The sequence below is a fragment of the Pseudophryne corroboree genome, chromosome 2, assembly GCF_028390025.1.
Source record: "Pseudophryne corroboree isolate aPseCor3 chromosome 2, aPseCor3.hap2, whole genome shotgun sequence".
Lineage (NCBI taxonomy): Eukaryota > Metazoa > Chordata > Amphibia > Anura > Myobatrachidae > Pseudophryne > Pseudophryne corroboree.
Window position 1 is genome coordinate 859,500,050 of NC_086445.1, and position 13,021 is coordinate 859,513,070.

At 45.5% G+C, this 13,021-nt stretch overlaps 1 protein-coding gene across 1 annotated transcript in view; it reads right to left on the minus strand.

Moving 5' to 3' along the window:
• PIGL (phosphatidylinositol glycan anchor biosynthesis class L) overlaps positions 1 to 13,021 on the minus strand; it is a 401,477-nt gene that overhangs the window by 11,236 nt on the left and 377,220 nt on the right. Inside the window, exon 6 of the mRNA XM_063955844.1 lies at positions 4,866 to 4,999. Coding sequence (XP_063811914.1) covers positions 4,866 to 4,999 — 134 coding nt within the window. The remainder of the gene's footprint in view (positions 1 to 4,865; positions 5,000 to 13,021) is intronic.

The window sequence follows — 13,021 nt, forward strand, 5'->3', positions numbered from 1 at the left end:
TAAAGGTTCAAACCAATGTGATTGAAGGGACTGCAACACCACGTTAAGATCCCATGGTGCCACTGGGGGCACAAATGGAGGTTGGATGTGCAACACACCTTTCACGAAAGTCTGAACTTCTGGAAGGGAGGCCAATTGTTTTTGAAAGAAAACCGATAAGGCTGAAATCTGTACCTTAATTGAGCCCAACTTTAGGCCAGCATCCACACCTGCTTGTAGAAAATGGAGGAAACGTCCTAGCTGAAATTCTTCCGTAGGAGCCTTCGTGGATTCACACCAAGAAACATATTTTCTCCAAATACGGTGGTAATGTTTAGACGTTACTCCCTTCCTAGCCTGAATAAGAGTGGGGATGACTTCCTTGGGAATACACTTTCGGGCTAGGATCCGGCGTTCAACCTCCAAGCCGTCAAACGTAGTCGCAGTAAGTCTTGGAACACGCACGGCCCCTGCTGTAACAGATCTTCCCTCAGAGGAAGAGGCCAGGGATCTCCTATGAGTAATTCCTGAAGATCTGGATACCAAGCCCTCCTTGGCCAGTCTGGGACAATGAGGATCGCTTGAATCTTTGTTCTTCTTATCTTTAGAACTTTTGGAATGAGCGGAAGTGGAAGGAATACATACACCGACTGAAACACCCATGGTGTCACCAGTGCATCCATTGCTATTGCTTGAGGGTCCCTCGACCTGGAACAATATCTCTGAAGCTTCTTGTTGAGACGAGATGCCATCATGTATATTTGAGGAATTTCCCAATGACTTGCCACTTCTGTGAAGACCTCTTGATGGAGACCCCACTCTCCTGGATGGAGATCGTGTCTGCTGAGGTAGTCTGCTTCCCAGTTGTCCACTCCTGGAATGAAGATCGCTGACAGAGCGTTTGTATGTTTTTCCGCCCAGCGGAGAACCTTTGTGGCTTCTGCCATTGCTACTGCTTTTTGTTCCGCCCTGGCGGTTTATGTACGCTACCGCTGTTACATTGTCCGACTGAATCAGTATGGGCAGACTGCGAAGATGTTCCGCTTGTAGAAGGGCGTTGTAAATGGCCCTTAACTCCAGAACGTTTATGTGGAGACAAGTTTCCAAGCTTGACCATCTTCCTTGGAAGTTTTCCCCCTGTCTGACTGCTCCCCAGCCTCGGAGACTTGCATCCGTGGTAACTAGGATCCAGTCCTGGATCCCGAACCTGTGCCCCTCTTGGAGGTGAGAGCTGTGCAGCCACCACAGGAGTGAGATTCTGGTCTTGGAAGACAGGATTATCCTTCGGTGCATGTGCAGGTGGGATCCGGAAAACTTGTCCAACAGGTCCCACTGAAACACTCTGGCATGGAATCTGCCAAACTGAATGGCCTCGTAGGCCGCAACCATCTTGCCCAGCAACCGAGTGCATTGATGGATTGACACTCTTGCTGGTTTCAGAATTTGTTTGACCAGACTCTGAAGTGCCAGAGCCTTTTCCACTGGAAGAAAAACTATCTGTAGTTCTGTGTCCAGTACCATTCCCAAAAACGACAACCGCATCGTCGGAATCAACTGTGATTTTGGCAAGTTTAGGAGCCAACCATGTTGTTGACGAACTGTCAGGGAGAGTGCAATGTTTTACACCAACTGGTCCCTGGATCTCGCCTTTATCAGGAGATCGTCCAAGTACGGGATAATTGTGACTCCTTGCTTGCGAAGGAGAACAATCATTTCCGCCATCACTTTGGTGAAAATCCTCGGAGCCGTGGACAGACCAAACGGCAACGTCTTAAATTAGTAATGACAATCCTGAATTGCAAACCTCAGGTAAGCCTGATGCGGAGGATAAATGGGAACATGTAAGTAGGCATCCTTTATGTCCACCGACACCATAAAATCCCCTTCCTCCAGACTGGAGATCACTGCTCGGAGAGACTCCATCTTGAATTTGAATTTTTTTAGGTAGAAATTGAGGGATTTCAGGTCTGACCGAGCCGTCCGGCTTCGGGACCACAAATAGGCTTGAATAAAAGCCTTCTCCCTGTTGTGACGGGGGAACCATGACAATGACCTGATTTTGACACAACTTTTGTATTGCGTCGCATACTACCTCCCTGTCCGGAAGAGAAGCTGGTAAGGCCGATTTGAAAAATCGGCGAGGGGGAACGTCTTGAAACTCCAGTTTGTACCCTTGGGATACTATTTGTAAAACTCATGGGTCCAGGTCCGAACAAAACCAGAACTGACTGAAGAGTTTGAGACGTGCCCCCACCGGTGCGGACTTCCGCAGAGGAGCCCAGCATCATGCAGTGGAGTTGGCAGAAGCCGGGGAGGACTTCTGCTCCTGGGAACCCGACAAGGCTGGTGATCTTTTACCTCTTCCCCTTCCTCTAGTAGCAAGGAAGGAAGAACCTCGCCATTTTCTGTATTTATTGGGCCGAAAGGACTGCATTTGATAGTGGTGTGTTTTCTTTTGTTGTGGAGGAACATAAGGCAAAAAGGATGACTTACCCGCGATAGCTGTAGATACCAAATCAGCGAGGCCGTCACCAAACAAGGCACCACCTTTATATGGTAGAGATTCCATATTTTTCTTGGAGTCAGCATCAGCATTCCATTGGTGAATCCACAATGCTCGCCTAGCTGAGACTGCCATGGCATTGGCTTTTGATCCCAAAAGGCCAATATCTCTTGCAGTTTCCTTTAGGTACGCTGCAGCGTCCTTGATATAACCCAGCGTCAAGAGGATGCTATCCCTATCTAGGTATCTATATCAGATGACAAGTTATCTGCCCACTTTTCGATAGCACTACTCACCCACGCAGATGCAATGACAGGTCTGCGTAACGTACCTGTGGTCGCATAAATGGATTTTAATGTAGTTTCTTGCTTACGATCCGCAGGGTCCTTAAGGGCTGCCTTGCCAGGTCACGGGAGAGCCACCTTTTTAGACAAACGTGATAGGGCCATTGTCAACAATGGGGGGTGACTCCCACTTTTCCCTATCCTCAGAGGGAAACGGACAAGCCACCGGAATCCTTTTGGGAATCTGAAACTTTCTTTCAGGGCTTTCCCAGACTTTTTCAAATAGAGTGTTCAGTTCATGAGAGGGAGGAAACGTTATCTCAGGTTTCTTTTCCTTATACATACAGACCATGAAGTCTGTCAGAGAGACACAGAGGGAATTTGCCAGCTCACAATCCAGCGCCAAAATAACGGGTCTGAAAACACTAAAAAATGCCCCAGACCTATAGCACTTTAAATATCAAATATATTGCACCAAATTATACTGTACCCCTCCTCCCCCCATTTTGCATCCTGATACTTGTCATCAGCGTGAGGAAGGACCAGCGTCTCTGCAGCCCTGTGGAGAGGAAATGGCACCGAGGTGAGAGTGAGCTGTGAGGAAGAAACTCCGCCCCCTTAATGGCGCGCTTCTGTCCCGCATATTTCAATAAATAATTATACACCTGTGGACCTTTTAAAATGTGTCAGTGAGTAATTAATACACCTGTGCACCTGCTGGGTTACCTGCAAAACATGCACTGTGTGTGCCCCCGAGGACCGAGTTTGAGAACCTCTGCTCTAGGACATATGAGAAATAAAATTGATTTTTTTGTGCTAGAAGTACTGGCAAAATGATAAATGTTTGTCCCAGGTTTCTGGCCTACATCTTTTAAAACACCTGGAAAATGTTTGTGGTTACTTTACTGAGGGCTTTTGGTAAAAGCCAAATGAGGGTTCCTGGGGTGTGGATGTGAGAGATAAGGAAAGGCTCCATCCACAAGGCCCATTTCGGGTCTTTATGCCTTCAGTCTGAGAGCAATCTAATTAGTGCCTACACCTGTAAAAGGATGAAATTAGCTGGGTCAGGGCTTTGCTTGGGGTTTCACTACCTGGGGAAACAGGCAGCATGCCTATTATGAGACACTGTGATTTACGGTCTTTAAGTACTGTGCAAACAGATGAAACCACAATCATTGTGGCTGCGTCTCAGTATGAGTGTGACTGGTTTACTGCGCACGCCGGCTTACGTCTTAGTCTTACCCGCGGCCATTAACATAGCATTAAGCGGCAAGAGACGCTTCCCGGCGTAGTAAGGCGCGGATGCAACTAGGCACGTCGGGAGTACCTGTGCAGTGGTAGTCCTACCACTCTGATAGAGGGAATATATTTTGTTTAGTTAGTGCCCAGGCGGGCTAGGATTTCTTTTTATGTTTTGTCTTTGTACTGCACAAAAAAACTAGCCACAGCTAGATTGCACAAAAACCCTGGGCTGGCTGCTGTGTGTTTGGAGGTGCTCATCTACCCTGATCTCCTCACAGTATGTATATTATATACTTTCATATTTCATATCTATATATATCTATATCTATATCTATATCTATATCTATATATATATATATGTATATACACACACACTTTCGCTCTAGAGGGACTGTAAATATAGGCCATTTCTGTTGGTACTGGTCCGTGTGCTCTCCTCAGGTCCGATATGATGATGGAACGCTGCAGAAGAGCAGGGCCATCAGATCAGGATGCGTACGGTACAACTTCCGTCATGAAGTTGGAGCATGCGCAATTCAAGATACAGGGCATCCATCTATTCAGACGTCAAAAATAAAGCAGTCAAGGACTTTGCAGGGACAGCGGGTTATTGCTACCGCATTAACAGGTATCGGACCTGTCCATGTAACATAATAAAGGCATAATAGAAACAATGGCTAGTGTGAAAGACAAATACCATTATTACATAACCTGGTATCCCTATTTAATTGCATGATCATATTTCTAAAGGGAGTGTAGAATAATGAGTCTTTTTATTTATTTCCCTCATCAGAGAAGTTCAACAGTCATTTATTAACTTATTTATATAAGGCAGCAATATAAAAAGTTTACATTACCTTGGCTTGTTTGTATTGTGTCCTTGATGATATAAAAAGAACATCTTGCTTACAGAACCAGCTGATTGGCAGATCTATTACTGAGAGGTATTTCCTTAAAATGCTAACAGACTCCAACACCAAAACAGAGCAGCCTGCGGAGAACACCACAGATAAAATACCAGTTATTTTTATATAAGGAATTTGTTTGCATTTGACAAAGATATATATAAGAACTGCATTTATCACAGTAGATTGTGATGTACTTAAGGGGGGTACTGACGGGGCAGATGTGTGCTGAGTGATCTTATCACAGACCACTCAGCACACATCTCTCCCCCCGCTCAGCACAGCGCGATGTGCTGAGCGAGTGGGGACGACGACGGGGGACCGCTCACTTCACACAGCGCTGAAGTGAGCGACCCGCTAGATTGAGCCTGCATGCAGGCTCAATCTAGCACCGGCGATAGCGATGTGCGGGGCTGCGCATCTCTATCGCTGGGGGACATACACACGGCAGATCCGTGCATAAAATCTAAGCAATCTAGTCAGATTGCTTAGATTTTAAACACGGATCTCTCAGTGTGTACCCCCCTTAAGAGTGTAACAGATAAGCAAGGTTAATGGCCTGGAATCCGGTTTTATTAATTCAGTAAAAGTCAGAATATATGACCTGATGGGATGCGTTTATTTTCCCGGCTGTCGGGATCCCGGCGGTCAGGAGACCAACGTTGGAAACCCAACAGCGGGTAACATGCTGGCGCACGGAAACCTGACACACTCCCAGTATTCCCCTTAGAATGGTGTTCCACGCCACTACCAGAGGGGGAACAAAATATTGTGGTGAACAAAGCTCGCCATCAGGCCTGCAGCGTGGTGAGCGCAGCGAGCCAGCAAGGGGACTTGCTGCGCTCTCTGCCGGGATTCTGGCTGTCAGGATTCCGGCATCTGTCTCTGCCGGGATCCCATACTGAGTACAACCTGATACCTAACCCTAGTGAAAGCACATATCAGGTATCACAGCGGCAACAGTAATATTGTTAGAGATGGCTGTAAAGCTGCTGATACATTTACATGTTGTATCTGCAATGCAATAAAATAGAACAAGTTGCGTATGGCAAGAAACAGTAATGTAATGCCATGAAATGAAAGCCTCAATGGTTATGGAAACATTAGAGGCAATGGTTTATAGTGTAATACCCACTCATTGTGAACCCTGAAGCTGGCCATATACACAGTGACCTAGACAGGCAATTCCTGGGCTTGTTACGTATTTATGACCACAGTGAAGATAAGGGGATTAGTATAGAGAAGTGTGTGGATATGAGGATCATGTTGTGGGTGTGTTATTGTACTGAAATCTGATCTAGGGTCTTGTAAGAGTGACTACAGTGTCGATCAAGCTCTAATTGAAAGCCTCAGAGTCAGAAGTTAGTGTTGTTGTATGTGTGTTAATAAGTAACAGGATGTGCTTATTAATATGGGTTAATGTAGTTACACATCTACTGGGTTATATGTGGAAATATGGGTTAATGTAGTTACACATCTACTGCCTGAAATCATCCAAGAGATGGAGCTCTATTCAAGGGAAACTGCTTACAGAGCTGAAGGGTGTCTGATGGTGTAACCATTGCACGGAACCAGTGTTATTACTGCTCACATTTATTTTTGCCGTTACTTCATTTCATGTATAATATGAAGTTATAACAGGATGATGGTTTCCTCTATTTGTTTTAGCTATAGAAGCAATGACTTGCAGAGCATGGTGGGGATTATAGTTCGACAACAGTTGAAGAGCTGCAGGCTGCCTGCTTTGTAGTGCATGCATTGCAGAATAGCATAGTAATGGCGAGGGGCTGTCCGTGCACCTGGATGATAGTCACCTGTTCTGTATCATTCTACATTGGGCCTGAACAAGTGGCACTGCAGATGTGAAAATAGAAATAATACAAGTATTGAGAATGTGCTGGTAATAAATGCAAGTTGGTTGGTTTTACCTTGTAAATGTTTGCTGCTTTAAAAAAAAAACTACCTGATCAGCCAGAATCTCGGCATTCCGGCCTTCTCACACTCCATTAAATTCGACCCTTAGTACTTTTGAAAGGACATGTATTGCCATTTTTAATTGAAGAACCGAGTACCCATTGGAAGTTCACACTAAAAATCGTACATCCCCGAGGATTTCATTTCATGACGAAATGCATTGGGTGATACGATATCGCGATCAGACTGACAAAAATTCTGATTTTTTTTCTTGTGTACATGGGCCTAATTCAAGGTTGATTGCAAAAGCAAAATCTTCCTCTAATGGGCAAAACCATGTTCACTGCAGGTTGGCCAGATATAACATGTGCAGAGAGTTAGATTTGGGTGGGGTGTGTTGACACTGAAAACTAAATTGCAGTGTAAAAATAATGCAGCCAGTATTTACCCTGCCCAGAAACAACAAAACCCACTCAAATCTAACTCTCTGCAAGTGTTACATCTCCCCTCTCCCTGCAGTGGACATAGTTTTGCCCATTAGAGGAAGATTTTGCTTTTGCAATCAATCTTGAATTAGGCCATATGGGCCCTACACACTGGGCGATATTAGTGAAAGATATGAACGATCTCGTTAATTTATGAACGAGATACCGTTCATATCGTGCAGTGTGGAGGCACCAGCGATGAACGATGCGCGGCTCCGCGCTCGTTCATCGCTGGTGCCCCGTCGCTTGTACATGCAGGACAATATGGACAATCTTGTCCATATTTGCCTGCATTGCTATGGAGCCGGGTGATGGGGGAAGTGAAGAAACTTCACTCACCCTGTCACTGCCCCGCCCCCCGGGTCGCCCGTCAGCCGTATCCGCCGTCAGGCAGCTCGGCAGCGGATCTGTCAGTGTGTAGGGCCCAATAGTTCATAAACAGTCCCTAGAAGTTGATATCCAATAAACAAATTGGTATGTACAGACACAACTCTTACAGTTTTATTATATGTACATGTGTGTACAGAGTTGGATCTACTGTGAAACTAATGAAGCTTAAGCTTCAGGGCCCCTAATCTCAGAGGGGCCCTGAAGCAACTTTTTTTGCATAAGTGAATTTTTCAACAAAATCGATGGAGTTTTTGAAGTGAGTGATGTGCACTCTGTAAGTAGCATGAAACATGTATCCATATTAAAGTACAATTCTCGCCAGCCTTCAGACCTGTCCTAGGAAGGAGGCTGAGAGCAATGACAGGGACAAGGAGGTGTCTAATAAAGTAATTTTGCTAGTGCTGAGCGGTGTGTGCTGTCCGTGCAAGGGCAGCAAGGCTCTTTGGACCTTGGTGGATGGTGCCCTATTGTTGCTGGTTGCGAAGAGGCCCCCACAACAGTTCAAGCTTCAAGGATCCAAAATGTAGGTTCAACACTGTGTATGTGAATATATATATATATATATATATGTATATATATATATTTTGGCGAGGCGATGTGCAGGACTTATATGAGCTTGTAACAGCACACAATCTAACGGCCAGTCCAGTGAAGCTCACCATGAGTAGTAGCAGCACTGAGATTTGTTTTTTTGGATATTCAACTTAACAGATGGTAAACTGGAAACCAGTCTGTATAAGAAACCAACGAATCATAATACGATCCTTAGATTTGATAGTTTTCATCCCATGTCCACCGTACGGGGTTTACCATTTTCTCAATTCCTTAGGGTCTGCAGAACCAACAGCAACAGCACGGTGAAAGATTTACAACTAGATGAGATGGAACAGAGGTTTGCCAAAAGAGGATACCCTCATGATCTTCTCAGCACATCTAGACAGAAGGCCGTAGCTAAAAGCAGGGAAGAGTTACTGAAACCCACTGTGACACGTCCAAAGTTATACAGGTTGAGTATCCCATATCCAAATATTCCGAAATACGGAATATTCCGAAATACGGACTTTTTTGAGTGAGAGTGACATAGTGAAACCTTTGTTTTCTGTGGCTCAATGTACTCATACTTTGTTTGAAACACAAAGTTATTAAAAATATTATATTAAATGACCTTCAGGCTGTGTGTATAAGGTATATATGAAACATAAATGAATTATGTGAATGTATACACACTTTGTTTAATGCACAAAGTTATTAAAAATATTGGCTAAAATGACCTTTAGGCTGTGTGTATAAGGTGTATATGAAACATAAATGCATTCTGTGCTTAGACTTAGGTCCCATCACCATGATATCTCATTATGCGATGCAATTATTCCAAAATACGGTAAAATCCGATATCCAAAATACCTCTGGTCCCAAGCGTTTTGGATTAGGGATACTCAACCTGTACCTTGGGTCAGAGAATTCAATGTAAATAGCGAGTACACTCGTTGAGGCAATTATGGCCGATTGTGTCCACAGATCCAGACATGAAAATATTCTGCGATAAGCGGGTCATGCCAAGTTACACCAGAGGCCGGAACATTAGAGACATACTAGTCAAAACAGATATGGCTAAATTCAACCCCCCCCCCCCCAGACATTTTTTGTCCCGCAGGAACGGGTGCTTCAAATGTACAGGATGTACAACATGTGCACACATGTCTCCCGGTGATAGCATCTCTCATCCCTTTTCTGGTAATAAATTCAATATCAGATGGCCCCTTACGTGCACTACCAAGTTCATGGTGTACGCCATTTTCTGCCCATGCGGGCGGTACTAGATCGGTAAAACCGAATGTCAATTCTAAGTGAGGATGGCCCAGCATAGACAGGCCATAAGCAGTTTCTTTGGCATCCGGCAGCGGAGAGCAGCCGGAGGCTAAACACTTTCTAAAACATAGACACAGTATGGCCACATTTAAACATCGTATCATAGATCATGTCCCTGAGTCCCCTCAGGGGGGAAACAGGGGTATATATGTGGATTCATAGACTCAATACGCTAAAACCAGGGGGGTTGAATGATAATCTAGGGCTCATCAATTTCCTGTAGGGCATTCGAGGTAGATCATACTTGGATAATGTAAAGCTACCAAAGGGATATTGATTAATTTTTTGGAAAGCATAGTGGGGTATAAAGGGTGACAGGTATCGTTAGTTTTAAACAAAACATTTTTTAATATATTTTTTATATACTGTTCATACATCCATAGGCTGGTTGTTGATTGGCCACATTGCCTTGCATTTTTTACTTACCACACGATCTGCTTTTTAAGCTTAATCACAGGAGTACTATTCACTTTTATAGCAAACATTTTATTCATGCTTATAAGTCAGTGTCATAATGTTTACAAATTACATGCACTGTGCACTTTATTTTTTGATGTTCATTATCACATTTTGATGTGTATTATCACCGTTGTTAATCAAATATATACTGCACAGTTTACAGCGTCTCCATGGCCACACAGAAGGGAGCCGCAACGTCATTTCCGGTTCCGCTGATACGAGCGGTGACGTCGAACGGGACACCCGGTTGGCGTGGCCAGAGGAGAACGCGCGTGGGGGAATCTTGCAAGGGGGGTAAGTTCACTGGTATTTAAACCTGTGATTTCACTTGTGCAGTTATCCTGACGTAGGGGAGGTGGTCCCCGAAACGTAGATAGCACCAATACACGTTTGCTAGCAGGTAACAGTCTCTGAGTGCCGCCTCGTTTGTTCCAATTCATATATATATACACACTGCTCAAAAAAAATAGGATTTTAATACCTACCGGTAAATCCTTTTCTCCTAGTCCGTAGAGGATGCTGGGTACTCCAAAAGGACCATGGGGTATAGACGGGATCCGCAGGAGACATGAGCACACTATAAGACTTTTATTGGGTGTGAACTGGCTCCTCCCTCTATGCCCCTCCTTCAGACCTCAGTTATAGGAACTGTGCCCAGGGGAGACGGACGTTTCGAGGAAAAGGATTTTTGCTAAACTAAGGGTGAGATACATACCAGCTCACACCACAAACACACCGTACAACTGGTTTAGCAGGAATACCAGATAACAGTATGAACGAAAAAACAGCAACAAGCTGAACATAACCGATACACAACCGTCGTGTAACCGAAAACAACAACCAACAATACAACTGCAAGTAACAGTACGCACTGGGATGGGCGCCCAGCATCCTCTACGGACTAGGAGAAAAGGATTTACCGGTAGGTATTAAAATCCTATTTTCTCTTACGTCCCAGAGGATGCTGGGGACTCCAAAAGGACCATGGGGTCTTTACCAAAGCTCCAGACCGGGCGGGAGAGTGCGGACGACTCTGCAGCACCGACTGAGCAAACATGAGGTCCTCCTCAGCCAGGGTATCAAACTTGTAGAACTTAGCAAAAGTGTTTGAACTCAACCTCGTAGCTGCTCGGCAAAGTTGAAGTTCCGGAAACCCCTCGGGCAGCCGCCCAAGATGAGCCCACCTTCCTGGTAGAATGGGCCTTTACAGACTTCGGCAATGGCAACCCAGCCGAAGAATGAGCGTGCTGAATTGTATTACAAATCCAGCGTACAATAGTCTGCTTGGAAGCAGGATTTCCAATCTTGTTGGAAGCATACAGGACAAACAGAGCCTCCGTTTTCCTAACAAGAGCCGTTCTGGCGACATAAATTTTCAAAGCTCTTACGACATCAAGAGATTTTGGCACTGCCACAGCATCCGTAGCCACAGGTACCACAATAGGTTGATTTATGTGAAACGAAGAAACCACCTTCGGCAGAAATTGTTGACGAGTCCTCATTTCCGCTCTATCCACATGAAAAATTTAAATATGGGCTCTTGTAAGACAAAGCCGCCAATTCTGACACTCGTCTGGCAGACACCAAGGCCAAGAGCATGACCACTTTTCCAAGTGAGAAACTTTAACTCTACCTTTCGCAAAGGTTCAAACCAGTGAGACATAAGAAATTGTAACACCACATCAAGATCCCACGGTGCCACGGGTGGCACAAACGGAGGATGGATATGCAGCACTCCCTTCACGAAAGTCTGAACCTCAGGAAGGGCGGCCAATTATTTTTGAAAGAAAATAGATAAAGCCGAAATCTGCACTTTGATGGAACCCTGCATCCACGCCTGCCTGCAAAAAATGGAGGAAACGACCCAATTGAAACTCCTCCGCAGGAGCTGTTTTGGCTTCACACCATGACACATATTTTCTCCAAATACGGTGATAATGCTTCGCCGTGACCTCCTTTCTAGCCTTAAGGAGAGTGGGGATGACTTCCCCGAGAATACCTTTACGAGCTAGGATTTGGCGTTCAACCTCCACGCCGTCAAACGCAGCTGCGGTAAGTCCAGAAATACGCATGGTCCCTGCAGTAACAGGTCCTCTCTGAGAGGAAGCGGCAAAGGATCTTCTATGAGCAATTCCTGAAGATCCGGATACCAGGCCCTCCATGGCCAATCTGGAACGACGAGTATTGCCTGAACCCTTGTTCGTCTTATGATCCTCAACACTCTTGGAATGAGAGGAAGCGGAGGGAACACATACACCGACTGAAACACCCACGGAGTTACCAGGGCGTCCACTGCACTGGCTTGGGGGTCCCTTGACCTGGAAAAATACCTCGGAAGCTTCTTGTTGAGGCGAGACGCCATCATGTCTATTTGAGGAATTCTCCAACACCTTGTTAATTCTGCAAATATCTCTTGAAGGGCCTACTCTCCTGGATGGAGATCGTGTCTGCTGAGGAAGTCTGCTTCCCAGTTGTCCACGCCCGGAAGGAAGACTGCTGACAGAGCGGTCACGTGCTGTTCCGCCCAGCGGAGAACTCTTGTGTCCTCCGCCATTGCTGCTCTGCTCTTTGTTCCGCCCTGGCGGTTTACATACGCCACCGCTGTTATGTTGTCCGACTGAATCAGGACAGGTAGACCTTGAAGAAGGAATTTTCGCTTGCAGAAGGCCGTTGTAAATGGCTCTTAACTCCAGAACATTTATGTGGAGACAAGATTCCTGGCTTGACCATTTTCCCTGGAAACTTCTTCCTTGTGTGACTGCACCCCAGCCTCGGAGACTTGCATCTGTGGTCAGCAGGACCCAATCCTGGATTCCGAACCTGCGTCCCTCTAGAACGTGAGAACTTTGCAGCCACCACAGGAGAGAAATTCTGGTCCTGGAAGATAGACTTATTTCTGGTGCATGTGCAGGTGAGACCCGGACCATTTGTTCAGCAGGTCCCACTGAAACACACGGGCATGAAACCTGCCAAACGGAATGGCTTCGTAAG